The sequence below is a fragment of the Antennarius striatus genome, chromosome 6, assembly GCF_040054535.1.
Source record: "Antennarius striatus isolate MH-2024 chromosome 6, ASM4005453v1, whole genome shotgun sequence".
Lineage (NCBI taxonomy): Eukaryota > Metazoa > Chordata > Actinopteri > Lophiiformes > Antennariidae > Antennarius > Antennarius striatus.
In genome coordinates, this window is record NC_090781.1 from 11,813,251 (window position 1) to 11,839,269 (window position 26,019).

The following is a 26,019-nucleotide window of genomic DNA, read 5'->3' on the forward strand; positions in this document are numbered from 1 at the left end:
TGACCCCTTAGAGATTTATAAAATAAAACTTCATCAGTAACAGATCGTCTGAAAGATGGCTAGGAGTCTAGGTGAAAAGAAACCTGGCAAACAAAAAATGTTTCCCATATTTAAGTTTTACATATTGTAAAACACAATATAAAATGGAATTGCAGCATTTGGTATGTTTTCTTTGTGACATTTAAAAAAAACCTCGATGTCCATATGTAATCAAAAGCCCTGAGGAATTTAAAACACACTTTCGTGGTCCCAATAAACAGAGTGCCACAGCTAGTATTAAGGTGATCACAGTGTCAGTCAGAAATACTGTAAGAGATAAAAATAACACCTGAGAACAGCAGTTTCAATATTCATAAGCTTCTTTACACAGAACTCAGTAAAGTCTGAATATAATGATCACATTCAAGGCTTTGTGTGTGGTATGTTTTTGCTTGGTGTTGTACATCAAGCTGTACAGATGCTTTGTGAGTTTTAGCAGAGAGGAGGAGGAGAATGAGGCTCATCCGCTACTCCTCCACCAGTGTGTCCACACATTCTCAAAATGATGGCAGTTTTAAAAATAGACAGTGTGCTGAAAATATAGAAGTGTCGCTCTCATTAAAAGAGACCTTACAGGCAGCGCCGTATGACTGTAAATCATTACTTTGCAAGACACAGGGAGGATAGATAGATAGATAGATAGATAGATAGATAGATAGATAGATAGATAGATAGATAGATAGATAGATAGATAGATAGATAGATAGATAGATAGATAGATAGATAGATAGATAGATAGATAGATACAAAAGAAAAACAAGCAGAGGCACTGCAGATTGTTCTGTAATGGACAGAATTAGAAAATCTTCAACCTGGAAAAATGAGATTAATCTTGTTTTTAAAATTATTTCCTTATTTATGTTTTCCTACTCATTTCCCGACTAAACAACCTCGTCTTGCTGACACATTTCCTTCAATTTAACGATCATCTCCTTAAATATTGTGTTTATTTTTGTATCTTAGCAACAAATTTCAAGATCACTTTAGATGATGCAGGTAAAGCCTACCCTGTGTTTGCAGCCGGCGTCTTTGAATGGGCACAGAACGAGTGCACTGCCACAGTTGTCTTTCACATGGTTAGCCAGATCCTCCCGGGCGATGTTGGGTGTGCCACACTGGTTTGGGCACTGGACAGGAAACCGAGGGCAGTGGTACTGGTGGTTCTGCAGCAACAGTCAGTGAGAGTGTTAAATCATCGCTGCCATAGTGTGAGTAATAAAAATTTATTCTATACTCCTGGGGTCAAAATTAAATGGCTGCAAATAAACAAACATCAACAGATTTATCCTAGTTTGTCTTAGTTCAAGGATGTACTTGTTTGTTTTCTTTGATCAATCCAATAAATATTCAGTGTAAAAATATAAGTAAAAGAAAAGTTATATCTCAATAGACCATAAGTGGCAGGATGGAATCCTCCAGTGAGCCACATTCAGATTGGTTTATGGGTACGATAGTGGCAAGAGTCACAGTTCAATAGAAAACTACATTTTGCCAGCTCAATATTGCCAAATATGAGGAAATTGTTGAACAACTTAGATAGACGTCAAGCATTTGGAAAGAAACAAAACATTCCAAGGATGAATGTAAACCGACCTGGATGGTATCGAAGACGAACTCCTTTCCGCAGTACTTGCAGGGTTGTGTGCGTTTGGGGCACTCGGCCATGCCATGCTGGGACAGCAGGCGACGCATCATCCTCGCCCCACACTTGTTCTCACAGTAGACGCTCTCCTGTGGACACACACCCTGGTGGTTCTGGGAGAGAAAGGAAACACATGTTTACAATTTGGACAAAGTTCACTTGAATATACTGCTGATAGAGAAGTAGTTCCTGTTTAATGAAATGGGGTTTATATCCTACAGTCTTCATAACTCAAATGAACAAAATATATAAATCTTGAACCTGTAGGTCGACACACATATGAGGTAAACAGTAAGGCAGGAAACACGTTTAAAAAAGTACTGTTATGTATTTTAGGAAACGATCTTCATCTCAATACAGATGTTTAATGTCACCAGTGCTTAATGTATAATAAAACAAACTGCTGCAGTTCTTATGTTTGAAGAGATTCATGACTTTTTTTCTTATTTTTATTGCATTTTCAAAAATTAATATAAAAATAAAGACAATGCTATATAAGCCCAAATGTCAAATATTACATAACCCCTTTAATAAAGAAATAGTCATTACTTTTCCACTTATTAAAATGACTGATTTTGGCAACCACTTGCATTCTACATAAAATTATACTAATCAGACTAAATACACATTCCACATCTATCAACATCTTTAATCATAAACTAATTATTAGGTTGCAGGAATTGTCGATGGTTTTGAATCGTTTGTTAACTAAACTGTACTACCAGTGTAAGAGTTAAAGGTGGATGAATGCTCAGGTAGCTGTGTGCAAACAGGAGGCCATGTGGGCCAGAGCAAACAGGGGAGGGAGCAGCACGGTGGAGCTGACAGAGGTGTTAGTGAGGAGGCGCTGAGGTCCTTCAGCCACTCGCTTAGGAAAACACATTCATTATGAAAGGCCCAGTCAGAGCTCATTTTCCATCCGCCAACACACATGTTATTTCAAAACAGCCCAGCACTCTCTGAAGGCAGCGACACGTGTGCATTACTCTCTCCTGCTGCTTCTCACAAAGACGTCTTTTATATTCCGATGGAAATTATGCCTTGTTTACATCGAGCTGTCTGTGGTGGAGAACAAAATCACATTTGGAGATGTTGTTTACCTCGTAGGCTTCACCCGTGAACTCGCTGCCACAAAACTCGCACTTGACCTTGCGCTTGGGGCAGTCGTGCTGCAGGTGGTCGGGCAAGTCTCGGCGCGTCAGCTTGACGGAGCAGCGATTGGGGCACGGTATCACGTTGAAGGCGCAGGTGGAGAAGTGGCCCTGAGGGAAACACAATGACAGAGGTATTAGACAGGAGTCATTAGACAAACACGCCCGACCACATGTTGGGCATTCAGCCAGGGCAGTGCCAGGAAAGGAGAGACGAGAATGAGTGAGGGCAGCAACAGGTGACATGCTAGCCAGTTTCTGATGAGGCAGCAGTGGAACACAAAACAGGACGGGTGTGAAACAGATCAGGGGAAGGGATCCACGCTTTTCACCTGCAGCTGCTTCATCTGTCCGGTCCAGCGGCAGCCCTCCTCGCTGTGGATGCAGCGGATGGGCAGCGCCAGGATCTGCTGCTCCAGTTCTGGATCCGGGTAGATCTGAAGAGGGAAAGGAGGCCAGATGGCGTCAGAGGAGGCGACCGATAGTGATGTAGAACTAACAGCGTTTCCTTATATCATAGGCGTCTATAACATGAGTGTTTTTCTTTATTTTTTTCAGGAGGATTTAAGTTTTATTTTATGTTAAAAGTGAATGTGTTGAAAAAAAGTTATGGAGATGCATTGTTTTAAGAGAACAGCCTTCAGAGGTATTAGATCAATCATGAGTCTTATGTCACAAATAATAATTGTCTTATCAATAACTTTTTTAAATTATTATATTATTAGTGTCTGCTGAAACTACAATATTTGGATTTCAACTGAACCAGGTGAGCTCTCCCCTTCTCCTTCCGCTCTTTATGCTAAGCTAGGCAAAAGTAGCTTTCTTTTTTGGATATTTCTGTTGTGCAAATCCAAAATAATTTCTACAACGACACAAACCTGCTGATTTCTACTCTCGTATGAAACAAGACATTCATTCATTCATTCGTTCATTGTCTACTGCTATCTCCGCTGTTGCGGGTCGCGGGGACCTGGAGCCTATCACAGCTAACTGAGGGCGTGAGGCGGTGTAAACTCCAGGCGCGATGCCAGTGCACCGCAACAAATCAAACAAGACGCTTGAGCTAAATGAGGGATGTTGGTAATGAGTTATATTGAAGTTAATGGGAGAGCGAAGGAAACGTTCCATCTTTGCTGGATCATTGGATGATGGGGACGAGTTAGTTTCCTGGCAAACAACCCAAATCCTCCTCTAGAGCACGCAGTCGTGAGATTTACAGCCCTGCTCTGCATCTCAATCCCTCACGCTGTTGTAGGAGCGCAGCACCGGGCAAACAAGAAAAGCCACTTTCTCAAAGTGACACAACAGCCCTATAAACAAACAAAAGCTCAACAACAGTCCAACTGTGCTTGGAACCAAGGGAGGCATTTGGAAAATCATTTATAATAAAACACTTCCCCTTGCCTCCCTCAATGTGATTAGATTAAATAAGTTTTAATTGGATAAATGCGCTCCATAGAAATGACACCGCTGAAAAAGTGAAAACTTTTTTGGTCGCAATAATCACATTCTTTCAGGGGAAGCAAATAAGGGGGAAATTGGGGCAAAACGGAACACACTCTCATTGTTTCAGTCATGGAATCTGCAGGGAGATGGCAATGATGACCTTTTAATAAGTTGGTCTCGGACAGATCGGGGGGTTAAGCTCTTTGGAGCTCCAACTTGGGGGTTTACGCTGTCTGCTTTAGCCATTGTTAATCCTACTGCGACCGGCGAAGCACGACGCTTTAACAACTGCAACGCTTTTGTTCTGTCATGTTTGTGCACGTCGTTGAAGGACAGTCTGCTCCCGCCAGCGTTACCACAACCCTGACAGCAGACCACCAGGGTGAGGTCCTCTGCAGGCGACTGGGAGCCCGCGAGGATAAATCACCAAATCTGACAGGTGGGACATGAGCACCCCCTTCCTATGGGGGTCCATGCTATTACAGGCGCCTTCATCACTCTTTGCACAGCAAATACACCTGCACTGGTGCTCCGCTGGAGCTCTGGGTTAATGGTTCCAGGACTGATTCAGGCTAACGCTACACAGCCGAATGGAAAAATTACAGCAGTCGATCTTTAATTGATGCCAAAAGCTGCTCAGAAACAGGGACAGTCCTTTACTCTCTATTGATGGGTCTCTCATATGTAGATCACACGAGAGCCCCTATCTTTGTGTTGCACCCCTTTCAGTGTTCAATAGAGAGACGTCCTGTGTGAAGGAGGTCTCCTCTCTGAATAAAGACAGGCACTACCCCCCCCCCTCAAAAAATAGGGTACAATCTGATTAACCGTCTTTAAATAGAGCTCATTTGAAATTTACACAGTGATCTTTCTATGGACAGTGGGAGTTAGTTAGGAATGTATAGTGGTTTAATTGAACAGTCTGCTTTCCCTTAATTTTCGAAAAATTCTGACTCTGGTTTACAGAACTGTGCGTCCAGGATAAATAAGCTTCCAAAAACTTACATAGAAATTCATTTTTTATTGCAGAATTTTAATGAAAACATCACCATCAATTTATTTTCTCTTCAAACATAGAAATTTATATTTTTTGGATTGCAATTGAACAAAATTAGATTCATCATTACATTTGTGTTGTTTGTCCTTTGGTATTCTAATTATTTTATCACTAAATTAGAGGATGTAAAGAGGCCACATCATGTTGTTGGTCTGACCAATTCTACTCTGTACACTTCCAAGATGATCTAATATCAGTATTTTGAAGACATGCGTGTTCTCCAGAGGATGAGTCCTGCATGATTCTTTAACTTCTTCTGCTGCCATTACAGGTCTAACGCTTGGTGGTTTTAACATCTCAGCCTGTTGGATGATTGCCTTGACATTTGGTGTGTGCTCAGATATTTACTCAACCATGAAACTAGCTTCAATATTTTTTTCTAATGTTAACTGTTATGACCTTTGAGGAAAGGGTTGTACATGAGTGACATACAATGATCAGAATGTTTGATGAGTGATGTATGATGTGTGATTCATACCTTGGCATAGTCCAGTGGAAGCTGATCCTCTGGACACTTGAAGACTCCCTCACTGCAAGAAGCAACACAAAAGTTTTGTTGTTATTATTAGGATCAAAATCTAAGACGCTTGCAGACAAAAAACAGTTTTGCAATCCATACTGACAATCAAGGCGAGGCCAGAATGATGCATTCTGGGACAGCCTGGAACACACATCATATTTTCTAAAAGTCACTGGCACAACACATTCCAGACATGCACAAGCACATTACTCAGCATCAGTGACAGGCAGCCATCAAAAACTGGAGGAACATGGACGTCAGGACAGAATTTTCATTTACCCTATGGGATGATTTCCATCACATGTTCACCAGCAGATGTGCAAAGTATAATTTGAGTTTAAGTCTGACCCTGACTGAGAATACCCGAGCTACAAGAGCATTCTTTTGACAGTCGGTAGGAGCTACGCGACAAAACCTATACTTATGTTTTATTTCATCTCTTCAATCTCTCATCACTCTCCACAGCACACAGACACACACACACACACACACACACACACACACACACACACACACACACACACACACACACTTATGCAAACTGCACAATGAATCACGGATTTGAAACACCGGCTTTAACGACTTTGGCTCTATCATTTTGTACCGCTTTGAGGATTTATGGACACAGATTTTTATTTACTACAGAGGAGAGTATGAAAAAATGGAGCCTGATTGGTTTATCTGTGATACATAAAGTGATGACTGATGATCCCAGCCACTTTTACAGTTTCTTTCACAGTTTAACAGTGTTCTACTTTAAACAGACTTCTGAATTGCTGAGAATAAACTGCTGCAAATGTTGCCATTTTGCTGAAGAGAGTGCTTCTCAGGAAATAAAAGACTATTTGCGGGTTTACTAGGACACAAATAAGAAGAGTTCTTTTTGTTTATTTCCTCCCCCTTTTAGTTTAACCCAAAATAAGACTTGAAGTCTTTTTACTACATGCACCCACATAGTTTTGGTGGCGCCACAGAGGAGCCCTCGCTGGCCTGTTTTATGGCCAGATGAGCGGGTAACACAGCTCATTAAGCAGACCCTCTCACAACATCCCAACCCTGATATTATCATGAAATATTCACACATGTAAATAATGGAAGCAGTAACGGCTGCCACAGAGTACACTTGCAGCTGCACAGTAAACCTGTCCAGAAGCACAAAGGTTATTAAAAATAGGCAGTCAGCAGCTGATCCGTTTAGACGTCTCTATCTGAGTCTCAAGCCGGCCTGATGTTTCTGGATCAGACGAAAGTTTTCATTTCCAGGACGACGACTTTGACTATTAATTATTTGTTTATGCAGCATTGATTTACTGCAGCTTTTCAGATGTGTGTGCAGCAGTTGTTTTTTTTTGCATAATCAATAAAATTATCTGCAGTTTGATAATGAAAATGATCTCTTCCTGCAGCGCTATGTTCTATGATGTTTCATTACGAAAACTGGGTATAGGGAATCTAAAGGCAATGAGGTCGCACAAAAATGTGTTTTGTTCAGGAGTCACATGCCCTGGGGCTTGATGTGACCTCCCATACAATGAGCCCCCTCCTGCCCCCCTGGCCATGTCTAAATCATGCTTAAACTAATTAAAGGACATCAGTGTGTGAACGTTAAGAGTTTGCTGCTTATTGCATTCATTTGGTTGGCTACGGTGTCACCTGACTGTGGCGCCCAGAGGAACATGTGACAGGATGGGAGACCATGTGCACTTTGCCCCATCTACCCAGCTGCTGTGAAACCAGGGAGTGTGTGCCGAAGGGGGGGATGGGAGTAGAAGTTAGGCCTGGGAGGGAGGGAGGGTTGATGAAAGGGGGATAGAGGAGGGAGGTTAATGCATGACAAGACAGCAATAATTCTCTTCCATTAGGGTCACTGTGTCAGCGGGGAGATGGAGATCTATTAAAAAGCCACAACGGGCAGTAAAACAGGGTCAATCGATTAGAGGCTACAAGGAGCCGCTCGGCATCTCGTGTGTGTGAAGTCATTTACAGAAGTCGTCCCCTCCACACAGGACTCATCCCATACTACAAGTAAAGAGAGCAATGCCTGTCCTCAAACCAGGCTGTGAGAGGAGATGCGAAGCGACAGGCCCTCAGCTCCATACAGGGGACAGCCAGAGGCCCCCTTCCAGTTCGGGGGGGTGGGGGGTGGGGGGCTGTATCTGACACGCAGAGAGGCAGACAGGAGAACAGAGTGTGGACACAGACTGTCAGGATGATTCCTCTCCTGGTCGCAGAGAAGCTCCAGCGACCACGCAGTCATGGGTTCGACTCGACTCTCACTGGACAGCGCTTAGTGACGGCGCATTAGCACTTGAAGGTGGAGCCCATGTGGAACGCAGCTCAACTTCACCTTCATTAAAAAAACTGGTCAAAAATAACAATATTACTATTAGTCTAAGGATCCAAAATGTGAACATTCAGGCTTTTAATGAGATCAAAACTGTTGTTGAGCTGTTTTGGTAGTTGGAAAGACACACACATTTCTGACAATCCTGCCTTAGGCCATAGATAAATCATAACAATAAAGGAGATGTTAATCAGCAAGACGTTAATCATCCGTTGCAGTCTAGGTCTCTAAAGATAAACATAACTGTCAAGGCGAGCCCAAAGGAAAAACTCCTTTTTGTGCAACTCTGCAAGTTGGAACTCATAACGAATGTAATGTACAATGAGTGTAACACAAACACTTGTGTAACACTGAATTGCCATAAAGGTGAGGGGCTGATAAACATGTGTTTTAGATTTGCGTAGAAAAGTTACAGTGGAATCAGCTTAAGACTAAATGGTATGTATTAATGACTTCATCAAACTTTCATCACCTCCTTCTGTCGGCTCGTTCTGGAGGCTCTGCAGCTGTTCAGCTGGAGAGACGCTCACGCTCGTGTTTAAATCAAATCCCCAAACCTCTCACACTGTTACCTCGACTGAAACACACTCGCCTCCCTCTGCGTGCACACTTGTCAAACTCGTCCCCCACCATCGGACCGTCTCCCTTTACGGACCGCTCTCTTCAACCAGCCTGAAATCTTCTTTCCAGGCACAGATTAAAGCGCCGCTCCTTCACGCCGCTGACACCAGGACAGCCCTCACAACGTTCTTTGTCATTCTGCACACGGCTCCTGACAAGCAGACGGTGAGATGTGCAAATCCCTCAGGTTTAATCTGAACGGAGAGGACGGATGTTTTTTTAAGCCGCGGTGACCGGCCTGCAGGCCGCACAGAGGTGACAGGTCGGCGACGGAGACCAGAGGCTAACCCTGAAACCTGCTCTGTATTAACAGACAGACTCCACCACAACCCCCCACCCCCCACCCCCCTCAGTGTTTGCAATTGTGGCAGGAAGGATTGTTTGAGACACACTAAACAAACGAATGAACACAGTCTGTGGCACGTTAACCCTTAAAACAGACTCAGATGGGATGGGGAGCTTTGTTTGAACCAGTCTCATGCTGCCAGCTTTTATGTTCATCCTTGCACTAAACCCTTTTGTCGTTTCAAGATTAGATTTTATATACACAAACAAAACTTTAAATTGTGCCATTGCCCTTGATGTAGCTGAAACAAAACTTCTCCTCTAAAGAGGTGAGGGGGGGGGGGGGCGACTCTCAGACAGAGTTGCTATAATCTCCCAAATCCATCTGGTTCTGAGTTTGTGCATGAGAAGTCATGACGTCTTTCAACAGAGACTCCCATTGTCAATCATGATGACCACAGATACTAAAGAGACACAATAGTGAGTAACTGATCTTCTTCCAAGTGGCATCATTCTGTCAAATATTCCAGGAGTTCTCTTTACATTTCAGAAAGCTGACTGTCTTCAGCTGACCTGAGTATTTTTGGGTTTTGGATCATTGTTTGGACAAAAAAACATCTGAAAAATGTTTATTTGAAAAGAAATTTAGGCTATGTCTCAGAAACCAAACAATAATCTATCGTGATTTCTGAATTTAAGCGTCGCAAATTTTATCCTGGGACAGATTCAGGCCAAATGTTTCCCTACTCTCACTATTTATACTAAACTAAGCTAATAGCCCACTGACTTTGGTGTTGGTATTTACAATATACATTTTAAAGACAGTCAGTTGGAAATTTAATTATAGATAATAGAGGGATTCAGTGCTGTAGCTCAATTGTTTAATACATGATATAAGATGAGGAGCCAAAGCTAATGAAATCAACTTTAATGCCACTTGAAGTGTGGAAAAACAGCCTTCAGACCTCTCGATCTTTTTCCACACATTCACAATTGATGTTTCACATAGATATAGATACTTCACACTATTGTGCAGTTCTGTATTACATGCCTTTGGACAGTTTAAGCTTTTCTGTTACAGAAACTTCACACATGAATTTAATTGATTTGTATGTTTTTCCAGTTGTCTCATTATAATCATTGTTTAGTTTCAATTTCTTCCACAAAAGAAAATTGAGAAACTGATTTTGAGCAGCTACGAGTGACACTGTCTGTTGCACCAGAACTCTGGAACAATTGTGTGTATTCACTCCAGAATAAAACCATTTTTGGGGTATTATATGTAACAACCTCTCCAACAGGTTGCGACGCCAATCCTCCTCATCCTACTAGCAGTATTAAAGGTCTTTATGAGCAGCCACAGTTCTAAATGGTCTCTAAATGAGGTGAAGTGGCTGAGGCTGGGCGTCTTCCACCTGTGGAACCTGATACTGTGTGAGCAGGGCTCCCTTCACCCATGGCTGGTTTGGCGTTGAGCCCAGCTCTCTGCAGTCCTTTTGTTCATCTGAAAAGGGAGGAGCAGCTTCGACTTTCACAGGAGTGTGATGACAGCCCACAGGTGGACAGAGTGCTCCGTCACAGGCCTTCTGTGTGGTGCAGCCACACGAAATGATGCTCTGACGGCTTTAATAAGGACAAAATAAACTGACCGTACCTTAATGTCTAATACTGGCTTAAGTTAGCATTTAGCTTGAAGTAGATGTGAATGTCCAAATTGTGATGAGAGAACATTATGAGTGATTTTTGGGGTGAGAATGTTTTTGTCAAATTTTATAAGACAGCAATTCACATTTTTGGCTGCTACTGCCATCTGTGGATCTAGAAAACAAATAAGTAAATAAAGCAAATTACATTAAAAAGTCTTGGGAGGACAACAGATTTCATTTTTACTTCTCTCCTTGCTGCATTTATAAATCCAGTTATGCTGTTTGTAACGTCTTATTCCTGACACTGGGATGACCCGCAGCCCTCCTGTAATTTTATAAAATTAATTAAAGTTCATCTGGGTTCTTAATCTTGTTCCAATCTGCCCTGATGTAACTTTGGAAAGAATAAACGTGGTCATTAATTACAGATCATTTTTCACCAGATAAAAGGTTATCTGATCCAACCTGATTTTGTATTTCTCTAGTTTGTGGGACTTTTCCCCCACACAGGGCACAGAGCTATTACTTAGAAAAAGACCTAAGAGAAAGCCAGTGAACACAGACATTATTTATTATACAGGTTCGCCACAAAGCACGGAGAAACAGGGAGGAATCCTAAAATTACATAGTAATTCTTGTCTGGTGCATGCACAGCTTTAGCCCCGTAAACATATTTGTAAAATAAGGAGTTAGGATTTGAGAGACCTGCTTGCTGAGTGTGGCAGAAGCCTAATATGACACCTGTAAAATCCCATTGGACATCCTCTTCTCATTACTAACAGCCACTGGCAGCTGCTTCACATGAAGTAACAATGGTTGACAGGCTGCAGGTCATGGTTATCAACAACACCAAAATAAATTACAGCTGAATCACTGTCAGACAAGCAGAAAAAGACTACGGGAAAATGGAGCTGCTTCCTATAGTGATAATTACACATAAGCATACAAATCAAGCAATGTTTTACTTTTACTTTGGCTCTATTATCTGCTTCCTTACCTACACAAATACTATTTTTATTGTGTTACTTTGCAAAAGCAGGAAGAAAAAAAATGTTGCAAGTGGAAGAAAGGCAATAGTGGTGCATGTGTGTGTGGGAGGATGTCTGGCCTTTTTCCCTGTCTTCCTCTCCAGCACCCAGTGAAACACAAACTGGGACCGTTTGTGGAACAGCTTTGGATGGTGCTGGGATTTTAAACTCTTCTTTGTGATCCTCCTGCACAGACGATTGTATGACCGTACAAACTCAGACTGTGTATCCTGACCGTCAGGACTCCTGAGGGCCTGCTTGCTCATGCCATCATTGCTTGTATAATGATATTCACTCCTCTTTGCAGTTCACCTCACTGTGCTGACATTTGTAAGCAGAAGCCATCTGTGAGGAAGTTCACACAGCTATAAAACCTCCAAAGGTTAACAATTCTCAGTTTGTTTTTGTAAATGTCATATTTGCAAGAGCACTGGCTATAGAGGCTGCTGAATATTATTTATATTATATTTTTGTGCTCATTTATTAATTTTAAACCCGGGTTAAAAAAGTTCTTATAATCTTTTTGCACGTTGGACATGAGACAGAAGGGATGGAAGGTTCTCCGTGTTTTAAGATCATAAATTACTCATATTAATGTATTAATCATCTAATTTTTTAACAAGGTTTTCTATATAGATAGGCTTGCTCTATTACACTTGCCCGAAAGCAGTTCTATAATTCCTGGACAGAAATATTTGCTTGTGTGATCATAAAAGCAGCTCTGAAAAAAAGCTGCTAAAAATCCATCCGTTTGAATTTTGTAAGCTGTTGGACAGAAACTCGTCAAACTGCTGGAGGTCTGGCCTGGACAAGAGGCATTAAAATGACATTAACATGAAAGTAAAGACGCCACCTCACAGAGGAGAAGCACAGGAAACGGGATGGGAGTGATAGAAGGAGGTAGAGAGGGCAGGTCAGAAGGAGGAGCAGACATACTGTATGTAGGCTGGCCCCCACCCTGTTAGATGCTATAATCCATCCTTAAGTATGTGAGTTGGGGAAACAGCTCACAAGTATGATAATCCCCCTCACACTGCCCCCCCCCCCACATACCCCCACCGAATCCCACCCTCCCATCAGTGTGATCAGGCTGTGACATGAAGCGCTCACCCAGCTCTTCAGTTTGTTTCTGCTGACTTCGTGAATTTACTGCCTTCATCAAAACTTATTTGGGACTTTCTTCTGACATGCACTTAAGATATTAGGAACAGAAGATTGGGTTGACATTTGAGGGAATAATTATAATTTGCTGCTTGACACCAAGTTAGATGAGGATTAATACCACAGCCAGTGAGGAGAAGAAAGGTGATAGACAGACTTTGTTGGGTGGGAATAATGTGACAGACAACCCTCTTAACCTGTTTGTTTGTTTCCGACTTCGAGTTTAGTACAAGTTAAAGAAAAGCTTTCATGTGTGAATTACATAACTCTGATCGCTGGATGCTTGCTGTTCCCTCAAGACATTGTGCTAAGCTAAACTAAATGGCTACCGTCTGCTTTAGGAACAAAGACACAAGAATCCATTTTCTCGTGTAACCTTTTGAAAGAATGTTAATAACTTATTCTATAATTATAGACGTCTTTTTAATTTTGTCTTGGAAGAGCAGCTTCTAATAATATTGGCTCAGGCTCAGTTCTGCCCTTTCATGTGGTACACATATAGCCTACAGATTATTTTTATCCTCTACTGCAGGGAATCAAATGAATAAACAACAAATGTAATATAATGCTGTCGGATCTTTTGTTTTATGGTCAATTTCATCACCCAGATTACAGGCTGTATGCAGGAGGCACAGGAAAATCAATCCACTTTCATTAACTGCTGCTGATCTGGGTGCTGGAGGGGGGCGGGGGGTCACTATAGCCGAGGTGCACGCTCGTGCACAAAGGCTTGCATTGCATTAAATGAAAGAAGGGCTGGACAGGACGTTCTGTATTTCTGATCTGGTTGGGGAGACGGTGTGTGAAGAGGTGGGGATGGTGGAGGCATTGCTCTTGGAGATCAGTCAAAGTCCTGAGCTCTAACATGTCACACACATGACAAGGACCTACCGGTCTAGGTGCTAAAAACAGCTGTCAGGCTTTCTGTAGGTGCGACATACCTCACTCTCCATTTTTATTTCCCTCTGTCACACATTTACAAGATTCAAATGATACAAAGAAAACACACACACAAACACACACAAGAATGCTTGACGGTTATTCATGAACCGAGCTCAAACTGAAGTAGTAAGATGCTATAAATTTCCCCAGACGGAGCTGTTTTAATCGGCTGATCTAATTTTTGTCTCAGCCTCGGAGGGCAGATTGCTGCTCCAAAGGGTGATCTGCAGCGGAGGCGGCTGGCTCTGGGTAGCCGTGGCGCTGCCACACTAATCTAGTGGAATGCCTTCACAGGACGGAGGCGCTCTGAGAGTGCCAAGTCATCTCCTGGCCTATTAAAAGGAGAGCTGTTTGGTGAATGTATCCATATGGCAGTGGAGGAGCAGTACTAGACGCGGCGCCTTCAAAAAGCATTTGTAAATCAGCTGCTAGAGCCGCAGTCATCAAGAAACACAGCATGAAATCTCAGAGCAAAAACAGATTAACTGTGGATGCACCAACACATTTAGGGTTATTGTAAATTAAAAAAAGGGGGAAATTAATGCTATGTATTGTCAATGAATTCTGCAATAATTAAGTATTGCCATCCAGGGGCAATTTCTGTAATCCTCAGGTCAAAATTAGCACAAACCCTTAAGACTTAATTTAATGATTATTCTGAATAGAATATTTGTTTAAAGCAACAGCTTGATTTTATTTCACTCTCTTTCTTGTTAAGATTCAAATGAAGAGATTGACAGGTTATGAGTGTCTGCTAAATATGAACCGCGGTAAGTCTTTTTTTTAGCTTAGCATTAAGGCTGGGTTCAGGTGGGAAAACTGAAACATTAGTTCAGATCATTGATTATTATATCGTCCTATTTAATCCATCCAACCTGTTTCCTGCTACAAGCTGACATGTTAGCTGTAGAATAGGCATGAAAAATGACTTCCTAAAACATAAAACTATTCCCGTAAGTTTCCAGAGGTATTTTAAATTTCTCTCTCACCTTCTGACTGAGCTAACATGTGGATGATGATCAGATTATCTGACAGATGCTTGGGATGTTAATGCCCTGTAAATCCACAGAACACCATATCACACATCATATAGCATCTGATTAACAGTTTACGTTGGACAGACGCACATAAGTCTGTCCTTCATGTAGGAGATTCACACGGGATTTAAATGCCATGGAAAGTCGCAGCGCCAGCATCCACTTCAGTCAATCAGGAAAGGAAAAAGAGTGCAGTCTCAGTTTCTATCCCAATTTAGTATCGATATACTTTAACTACATCAATCCTGACAACAAACCCATGAAGGTGTCATTTCTATTCAAAAAAAGATCCATGAAGCAGTCTGCATTTCAGCGTGAATGAATCATCTGCTTTCATATATTAAATCTCTGTTGCCCTCCATTAGCTGTGTTTTCTATTCCTCATTAAATGGACAGCAATGAAAGGACGGGAGACAAATGTCTCGTATGTGTGAACATACTAGGACAATAAAACAGATTCTCAGTCAGGGTTGAAGAATGAGGAGGAATGTCACCGGCTTGTTAGTTGGTCCTAACAGCTCATTTAATCCTTTGTAAAGACCTCCATGTGTTTTCTTGGCGGGGTTTGTTTCACCACTTTCAAAAATACAAAGGTCTGAATCTCTTGGTCCTTGGTCATCCAGAGGTTTACTTTCAACCACTAGAAGAAAGCCATGAATCAGAAAAAACTTATAGGTAAAGGTTCAAAATTTAGCAACACGGCCAGAAATATGAGCTCCTGGCACACGGAGACACAGAGGCATTGAAAGATTTAATCATGGATCAATTTTGTTGCAACTCCTAACAAGACTCACTTCATTTGTTTGACTCAGTGCCAAAGAGAGTAGTAGACACAGCCGACACGTGTTTACTGCATACAGAACTAGCGTGATACCCTGAGGGAAGCTCAGCAGCAAACTTCAATTAGAACTTTTCATTTAGTGCTGAGTGATTGTCACTCCTTTCAATATGAGCGCGTGTGATTTATTAACAAGCAGGAAATGAAAATAACACGTTATCAGCAACCAGAGAGAAACAACAGACACCATAACTTCTTATATATGAGAAGGGACTGTAAAGATTATAATTCTATTAAATGATGGCGTTTTATTTCACCTGAAATGAAACACACAAGTCTGCAAACCTGTATACAATTGACCCCTTTTGATTGGTTTGAAAGCAGTTCTGGCCTTAAGGCTTTCCTTGTATGTAAAACGGTTTTCACGAATCATTGTGGGTCCAAATCAAATTTAAATCCAGTATAAACTGGATTAAAATTTACACTAGAAATATGACACGCATGTGCTGCATGTGGAAGTCTGGAGAGTCCACGTCTCATCAGTAGGTCACTGCCAACGCAGAAAGAACGGCTTTACAGTCATTAACCAGCTGTCTTTACTGTTCTCCATAGATAAGTACTCCACCACCCCAATACACACACACACACACACACACACACACACACACACACACACACACACACACACACACACACACACACACACACACAAACTATTATGTGATAGCAGGTGTGGGCAAACCATTATCAGCTTGGCTCTGCAAGGGAGTTATTTTAGTCCGATCCCACAAGAACACCTTTGGAGTAAAATACGCCGTGCCCTCAGTGATGCATCCCCTTTAATTAGCTAGAGGTGGAGGAGTCCACTCCTACGTATTATTAACATCACAAACAGAAAATGTTTTAAAGTGACGACACGATGACTCAACCTCGTCGATTGTTTGATGCAAAACGTCGTGAAACGGATAAACGCACGACTTTTCTGCATCATTTAAACTCTGCCGGAGAGACTCGGAGGTCACAACGAACTGGAGACGGTGCAGAATAAAGATAATGATTTGGATTTTCCCTTGTCGATGTGTGTGATTCACCATTATCACGGCGGGGGAGCAAAAAAGCACAGCCGTGGGTCTGATGTATGACTCATTCATTTTCCTCTCATACATAAAAAAAAAAAAGTTTTATTACTCTCAGCCCAGTTTTAACTTCCTTCTGGGATGCAGCTCACCTCCAGAAAGTCAAGAAATGTGTCTCACTTCATAAAATAAACATGGCTTTTGATTAATTATGTTACATTTGAAGATCACTGTGATGGACAGTTTCATCTCCTGCGCTTGTATGTCCATGTTTGTGAGGCAGCAGTCTGCAGAGGGATGCATTGATTCACCAGATATGAACAATAACGCTCAATGCTTCTGCTATCCGCCCGTATGATCACATGTCAAACACGTTCTGGCAACGGCGTTTTCTTATCGGTCTGGATCTGTGAAGAGCACCCCCAGATTAAACACCCCCACCCGCCAAACCCCCTGCCTGCACTTCCCCTTCTACGGCTGAGCCACCTGCAGTCGTCCACTTCTCTGTTGTGTGGATGCAATTTCTTTCTTCAGCAAGGAGGGGTGCTGACGTCAAATCCTTTGTTTCATGATGCCTCGGTTGTATTGTTCTTTGAGCATGAATCTTTCAACCTGCTGCTGTTGCCGGGAGCAACAATGGAATGAATTACTATATTTTTTCAATCACTGCATTAAAAAGCAGCAGAGGAGCCAAGAAGAAATAGAAGAGCAAGCAAAAAAAGTGATTAAACATTCAAGAGAAGACATCCAAAAATCCAATTTATTTTCATTGCAGTTACGTTACATAAATGGGAATAAGTTATTTGTATCTTATAGGGAGGGGCGTACTGAAAAACAAGTAAACAAAGAGTGGAGGCGTTGCTGGGCTGCATTTGAACACATTTCCATTCCATTTACTTAATTTTTTTTTGAATAATCAGTGACAATTAATTGGCTGTGTCTCCTCAGTTGAGCACATTTTCTAGTTGTCTTTGTCCTGTGTTTTACTTCTATTTGGATTTAGCCACAAAAAAATCCCCAGAAGATGTGTATTTGTACTTTGGAAAATTGGATAAGCTCTTATGAAAACTTTCATAGACCAAACAAGGAGAAAACTAATCAAAAGTAATTGGAAATGAATAATGCAAACAATCATTTCTTTCCACGGGAGCTAATCTACCACCACATTCAAAGATGTGTCATTTGACTGGTAGATGAGCTATGGAAGTTGAGAAAACAAGCGCTCCTTCATCCTGAGCGAGCTGACTGAATGATCCATCTGGACGAGCGCCTGACGGATGACTTCCTGCGTGACCGGTGCTCGTGGGATCAATAGTTGGCACGCGTAGACGACGGAAGAAGACTAAACTTTCAGAGCATTAATGTGTTGACATATCTGAAAATGAGCTGCGAGGAGGAGTGTGAGACGCGACACAAGGGAGTTAGTGTACTTGACGTGGCCATTGAGCTGTTTGGTTAAAGGACCGCCCCAGCAAACACACCAGCTGAGGAGAGGAAGACAGAAGAGCCTTGGCAGGAAGGAAGGACTCATCGAGGGGAAGAAAGGCCAGGAAGGCTGAAGGGCAACTGAGCACTGACCTTAACATTGATGTGGCCTCTGGATAAATGAGTCCCATTTAGAGTGGGTTCGCTTCAAGTGAGGGGCTTAACCGCTTGACCGACACCTGTTGGGCTCCACAGAGGAGCCTTTCACTGAGGACAGGTGTCCCGGCCACCGGTCTCCTGCCTCGCTGTGCTCTGTCCTCCTCTGCCAGCTGCTCTCCTCTCTCCTCTTGGACCTCAGACACAGATTCCTCTCATACCTCAAGAGAACGCCGCAGCGATCACGCTGCCATAAAGACCTCCCCAGAGAGCGACAGGATGTTCATGACAAACCACGGCATCAGTCGGTGCTGCAGCCGATGCTTCCCTGTACTGTATGTGTAAGATTCTGATTCACCCAGAGGTTTCACTCAGATTCAAACGGCATCAACTGGAGAACACGACCAGTCATTTCCTGACTTCATACATTCAGTTCATCTCCAAACTGGGATTTGATAATAGCGGGTGAGGCTGAAACAGACTGAAAAATAACGTAACATCCTAAAAGTTCAAAGTGACATCTTGTCCGAAGATGGCGTGACAATACAAAGGAAAGTCTATAAATCAAATCAAATTTTAATTTATAATCTTTTAATTGGCTCCGTTGAAGGTTTGCTATCTCTGCAGCATGTTTAACACTCAGTTATCCACACAAAGCGTCCACCTGGAATCATTTCTATGGGAGTTTGAACATGTGTGTGTGTGTGTGTTGCTGTAGGCATGTGCCTGAGCACACTGGCGTGTTCAGTGACCTGTGCTCAAGATAAACAGATGGGGGGGGGGGGGCAGGCAAAAGAGGCTATAATTTTGAACTGAAACCTACAAATATCTGCTCTTTACAGACACAGAACTTTCTTGCAAAAGTCTCCAGGCGCTTATATCACAGTTTGCAGGGCGGCAGCATGAACAGGCACGAGGGCATGCACGTACTTATGATAAATATACCTTTAACTTTCTCACATTGCACACATACCGCACCACGTGTACGCTCTAGCCATGCTGTTCAGATATGGGCCAACTGGCTGCTGTCCAGCAGCAGCGGGGTTTGGTGACTGGGTCCCAGCATGCTCACTGTATGAAGTACTTCCCTGCATAGCTGGAATTTTTTCCATCTTTGTTTTGTCCAAAAGGCTGGCAGATTCATTTTAGAGGAGCCATAATAAAGGAGACAAGTTTAGACATGTCTACTGGCCCTTCACGGGGAAGCTGCACACACTACTTATCATCTACAGTACATCTACTACATAATTATTATTATTATTATTATTAATAATAATAATAAATTATTTTATATATTGTTATAAAATAAAAAAAAATATATAAAAATAAAAATATATAAATAAATAAATATGCAGTAGATGTAGATAATATTATTATCCCCTTCAGGGATTATTGTTAAAATTCCCAAAGGGAAATTAAGAATGCATTATTATTTGGTTTGGGAATATAAATATAGATATAAATCCCATTAATCCCAGTAGGTTACCAGTAGAGTTATCAAACCAGGCTAAAGTTTAAATCAGAAACCTATAAAGTGAATCTTGAATGTAAATGTCTGAACTCAGTCTGAGTTCATCATCCTGGATACCAGAGTAGGAGTTCAAACCACCAAAGAAACTCTTTAACCATTTTTTCCTTCCTGTGTGTCGACTAAAAAACAATGTGAATCAGCACATAAAACATTCATTCACAAACCCTCACAAGGATGAGTTTAGCTCTTTGTGTAAAATGAGTTTGAATGGTAATAACAGTAATTTGAAGTTATTCTCAGTGTGAGGTCGGGTTGATGGAATCTGAGTCACAGCTGAAAAACTTCCTACAACTGCAAATTGTATTTGTGTAAAACCTTCACAGTGTTCTTGGCTCCACATGAATGAAATGAGAGGACGACACGTGTTACTGGGTCCTCAGTGAAGTCAACCAGATTCCTTTTAAACTAACAAATCAGAGTATTTAAGGTGGATTTTTTTCTTTAGTTGCAGGTCTTTCAAAAGCGATGAATTACACTTGGACTGCCCATCACTAATACGCGTCCTCGTGGCAGACAGATGTCCTGAAAGTGACACGAGGAGAGCTGCTGCGTCACAACGGGGCACCAAAACCTCTCGTTGAGGAAAAAATCCACCTAGGATTCATCCACCAAGACCTTCATCCTGACACAAGTGCCTGCTCTTGTTTCTTTGTGTTTGCACACATAATACCATCTGTCACAATACAGCATCTCACAATAACATGTCTTTTCTGAGCTGGGGCCTCTGCAGCTGTGTGAAATGGTTGAGGCACTTTCTCTGTGCTCCATCACCATCACAGCTGCATCTCCAAGCATTCCAGCTTCCTCCCTGGAGAATCCCCACGACTTAGCCTGAAATGGACCTGCTAGCGTCTATCTGTCTGCAGAAACACAAACATCTCAGAACAGGCTCACAAACAAAGATGGTATTAAGTTAAGACATTGCTTCTTCTAGTTATTTCGTGAAAAAGGAAGCGGAAGGCAGCACTTAGCTTGACTTGATTTGAAATTAGAAGGAAATCAGAAGCATTAAATTCGCACAAGCTCAAGTTTTATTTTTCATTTTGTTTGTGTTTGTGTTCGTAAACTAAATTATTTGAATGTGCATGATTATTTAACATATCCAGTTTTGCAAATGCAGACTCATTCTAAACTAAACTATGGGTCAAAACTGCTGTTTGAGATTTTTTTGTGCTTCTTCAAACATACATAATTACTGACTATTGAATGTCAACATCCATTTCCGTACATGAATAAAACACTGTGATTTGACATGGCTTCCTGTTGTTTGGATGACATCTTCAGGCTTTCATTTTCAGCTTAGTGCAGTCCCTTTAATGTCAATCCAGGAACAAATGTCATTCTTCCCACAAGAATGTAGCTTTTTTAGATAGCAGATTTATGGTTCCAGTCATTTTTGACACATTGATCAACTGTTTCAAGGGGAAAACGGGCAAATTAATCAGCAATAAAATAGAGAAACTGAGCCAGCCTCTAGAGTAAAAGTTCACATTTTAAACAAATATCGTCAAAGAGGCTTTTTCACGTGACATGTCTGCAGCAGCTGCAGGTAAACACCCGTATTCGGGTTTAGAGATCAGTGACTACTCACATGATCAAAGTCCAAATGTGTGAGGAAATGTAAACCATTGGAACATTTAGTGAGGAGTTAGGAGTCACTCCTGCTGGAACAAGAGGTAAGGTGTCTACCTCTTGACTTCTGAGGTGCTGCACATTATGGGAGTGTGGATGCTCTTCTCCCAGCTCAACATTTCCTTTCCTCTATATGCATCTGGGCTCTTTCCATCACCACATACACATCAGTGGAACGAAGGCTCTGAGCACAGCTCTGAGACGCCTTCACAGACCCTGAAGGGCAGGACGAAGACTGAGGGCTTTCACTCAGTTGCACACAGCATCTGTAATGTGCAGCTCACTGACCACCATTGTGACCAGAGAAGGATGGGGCAGCAGTGAGGCCCCGAACTCTCCGGATACGGACCCAGGATGCTGGTGCAGACTCCTGGACACCTGCAGGGGACTGTGAATGTCTCTGTGATGAGGCTGAGGGACGGAGATGGTAAAGAACACACAGCCATTCATCAGCCATCCCTGGCATGGCTCCCATTCAGATACAGATACCTACTGAGACACAAAGCCCCAGCTGCTTCAAGTGGCAGACTTGGACTCCAATGAGACACAGCTCCATTTAGGCCTTTAAGAAAAACCCTGTCACAACCACTGAAGTGCCTTTCTATACATCCGTCTGCACAGTTACACACTCACTGGATGGAGAAATGGTCTTTATCACCACATGTTGACAAAGTGTGTGTCTGCTCTAATGTTTGATTTTAAATCACTTTGTATGCCTTTGCAGTCAGTCATCAGCCATTAATCACAACAACTTTGGTCTGCAAGGTGGTGATGGATTCACCAAAACATCTTTCAGTTAGAGATTTTATAGCTTTGGAGGTCCAGATTGATTAGAAATACATAGAATTAGTTTTCTTCTTAGATTCAAATTCACTAGTTATTACAATTTGCTTAACTTCGGATAAATAGTAGAAAAGGGGTAAACAACTAATAATGATAATACAAATAAACAAAAATACAATAAATTAAGAAAAAATACAAGTGATCTATGATCATATTCATTTTGTCTTCAGCTACTCATACACCTTAGGAGTTACGGGCTATTCTGGAACCTATCCCTGCTGGCTACAGGTGAGAGGCAGGGTACACCCTGGATGTGTCGCCAGCACATTACAGGGCCTCAAACCACTCACGCACACACTCACACCTAGGGTCAATTTGGAGTCAAAAATTCAGCTAAGCTGTATGTTTTTGGAGGTGGGAGGAAGCCGCAGAACCCAGAGAGAACCCATGCAGACATGGGGAGAACATGCAGACTCTGCACAGAAACGATTCAAACCCAGAACCTTCTTGCTGTGAGGAGACAACTCTACCCACTGTGCCACCTGGATTTTGTTCCGTTTGGGAAAAAAATCAATGTTGCTATTTCAGTTTTTTTGGCTCCTGAATGTTACTTCATGTTTATTTCCTGCTCTAAATCTGGCAACACTACAGTTGAGAATTAGAACCAATCCACTCTTACCAGTGCTTCATAGGTAGCTCTTAAATGTTTAAATTCATTATTTTGTGTTGCAATTAATGCCTACTTTTATTATCAACCTACTGCGTAATGGTTCCATCTATCAAGTGTCAGAAATACACTTTTTACCCTAACAAATGACTGTACAATAATTTAACACAAAGACAGCTAAGTGCCAAGTTGGTGTAGCTGCAGTCAAGTATTGTTATAAGATAGACTTTATAAAAGTGTCAAAAACCAGAAGAGAACTCATGAAGAGCCGTTCAACTGTAGTGTTTATAATGTGGCTGATTGTACATCAGGGCATTCAGGCTGTAAACACGTGGGCGCAGCCCGACAAGTGAGTATCACCTACATCACTTATGAGAGCAAACATTGCACAACATGCAAAAGATGTGCCAAAATTACAATGACTCACCACCCATTCAAAAAAAACAAACAAAAAAAACCCAAAAAGCCAAAAACAAAAACAGGGGAATAACAGCTACGAGAAATACTTCTATTGGCTCATTTGGAAGTTCCTTCTTTCTGGGGTCAGTCAGGAGTTGCTGTACTACGCGACTACATGGAGACCTGAAGAAAGAAGTTCCAGAGCCGGCCGAACCGATTACCCTCCTGTCAAAACTGTGACATAGTGAACTGTGTGGTCCCCACAGAGGTACGGCACTGTTGAGACTCACCAGAACCAGAACCAATGAGCAGCGAGGCCTGGTACTTGTGGTGTGGCCACAAGCCCTCGACTCTCCCTTATTAGAAGTAGTGTTGCAGAAACTAAACCGGTCAGCACACACTGAGGCGTTGAAGCACGACAGTGAAATGTGATTGCAGTGAGCTTTAGAGCTGCAGGGCTGGGCTGAGTTCGCCCCGTGACTCTACCTCTCTCTCAGCTGAGACTCCTCTCAAACATTCAGACGCTCCTCCTGTGGTGAGAACGCAGCCTATTAGCATCACAGGCTAAAACGCATACGTACACAGGAAGTGGAAGGAAGACGCAGCTTTTATCAGCTTGATGACACAGAAAAACAAAACCTTTTAAAGTGTTCCACAAAAATGTGATCTTTAAAGTGTAAGAGTACAGTATTTTCTGCACCATAAGGCGCACTGGACTGTCAGGCGCACCTTCAATGAATGGCATATTCGAAAACCTTTTCATATATAAGGCGCACTGTCGGTTTTTGAGAAAATTAAAGTCTTTTAGGTGAGCCTTATAGTGTGGAACATACTGTAGATATTCTCATTGGTCAGACAGACAGAGAACTGGGTATTAATGTTATGTAATAATAATAACTCGTATTATCATAGAACTGATGACTAAAACCAGTAAAGAAACACTTATCAATATTTAGAGCTGGAAACATGTTGACATGACAAACACCTATATCTGTTTGAATGTATTGTACTGCCTTAAATATAAGCATAAGTTAGAAATGAACTGTTTATAAACAGATAGGTAGAGAGGAGTTTCAGGATTAGTGTTGAGAGAAGATGATTAACCGTGAAGCAATGCCATGCAGCAGCATTCTTGGGCGGCGCGTTGAAACCGATCGGTGGACTCTGGAGGAAGTGATGGAGCTGTCAGGGCAAACAGGGCAGATTCTGCTGGCAAGCCCGGACTGGATGCCACACAGCCTTCAATAATTACCCAAAAAGGATCAACCCAGTGGCACAGCGGGCAAAGCACTAGCTAACTATTCTCTGTCAGCTTCAATAAACTCCAGCTCCCTTCACAAAAGATCCGAGCACTCAATGGCTGAGAGCTGGAAGTGGTCTCAACCGGCACACTTCTTTAATTAAAGAGGTGAATAAGCAGCTGGTCTCCTCAGAAGCTTCTGAAATGTCATCTGCTCTTCAAAGAAAACTTTATTTAACTTATTCAACCTGACAAATGAAGCAGGAACTCTTTTTTTTCATTCACAGAGACATTTCCACCTCTTATTTGGAAGGGAGGGATGGATAGATGGATGGATGGACGGACGGATGGATGGAGTTCATTGGGTTCACAGCCTGCATTTCCATCTGTAGATCACAGGGATCTCAGATAGGAATCGTCCCTCTCTTCACTAACATCTGGATTAGACAGAAAATGTTACTCAACAAAAACTCTGAAGTTGTGAAACCGTGGTTGGATTCACTCCGTTTGCATGTGGGAGTAGAAAAACAGCTTAAACCAGAGGGCGAAGGCAGAGGCAAGGAAGGATGATGCAGACAAACCGGCGGCAAACTCATTGATCAGCAGCGAACGCCGTCCCTCCCTCGCTTTTTAATTCATCTCAGTTCCTTCTTTTCTACCAGACGCAATTTGCTGCTGTTTTACGAGCCACAGGAGGTTTCTTGATGACTCAAGGTGAAAATTGGGAACTGACGACAGAGCTGTTCGTGTATTCAAGCATGAGTTCACTTCCCCATATTCCTTCTGTCAACCTGCAGACTCTATTTCTGACAGAAAAATCATTCAATATTCACAACTGTGATTAAATATGAATATATAACATTAATCATTGGAAAATCCTGTCTTACTTGGGTGTTTTAGCAATACAACTGTGCGCTGGATGAAGTTAAGATCGGTTTTTGAATTGACATAAAACTTTAGACCAGTCAAATCAAGTTGTCACTGAGTGTCTTTTATGGGCTGTAAAACCGGCTCTAACCATTAAAATGCTGTATTTATCTTCATTTGTGAGGCTTTCAGGATTTAACTTCTCGACTGAAAGTCAAACAAAAAAAAAAAAGCGCGAGACCGAGTTTCTGTTCTCTTTTTCTCTGTTTATCTTTCATTCAGCTCAACGTGCCAACATCAAGAGTTTGTCATCGGCTCCTCCATCACAGACATACAGTATATGAATGACTGGAAAGACGAGAACACAGCTGTTCTGTCTGAACACAAAACGTCAGCTTTCATTAATAGTACATGAATGTGGTTTCATCCAACCAACAGTCCAAGAAACAAAGACATCCACTTTATGACGACACCTCGATCCACAGGCGTATTTTATTGATTTTATAGACAATATAACAATGGGCAGAATCACCCATAGTGACAGTC

The 26,019-nt window shown here is 42.0% G+C and overlaps 1 protein-coding gene across 1 annotated transcript in view; it reads right to left on the reverse strand.

Annotated features, from left to right (window-relative positions):
• Positions 1-26,019, reverse strand: part of traf4a (tnf receptor-associated factor 4a) — a 31,006-nt gene that overhangs the window by 3,533 nt on the left and 1,454 nt on the right. Inside the window, exons 2-6 of the mRNA XM_068318130.1 lie at positions 5,814-5,865; positions 3,165-3,269; positions 2,782-2,943; positions 1,633-1,794; positions 1,047-1,202 (exon numbers count right to left, since the gene is read on the reverse strand). Of these exons, the coding sequence (XP_068174231.1) occupies positions 1,047-1,202; positions 1,633-1,794; positions 2,782-2,943; positions 3,165-3,269; positions 5,814-5,865 (637 nt within the window). The remainder of the gene's footprint in view (positions 1-1,046; positions 1,203-1,632; positions 1,795-2,781; positions 2,944-3,164; positions 3,270-5,813; positions 5,866-26,019) is intronic.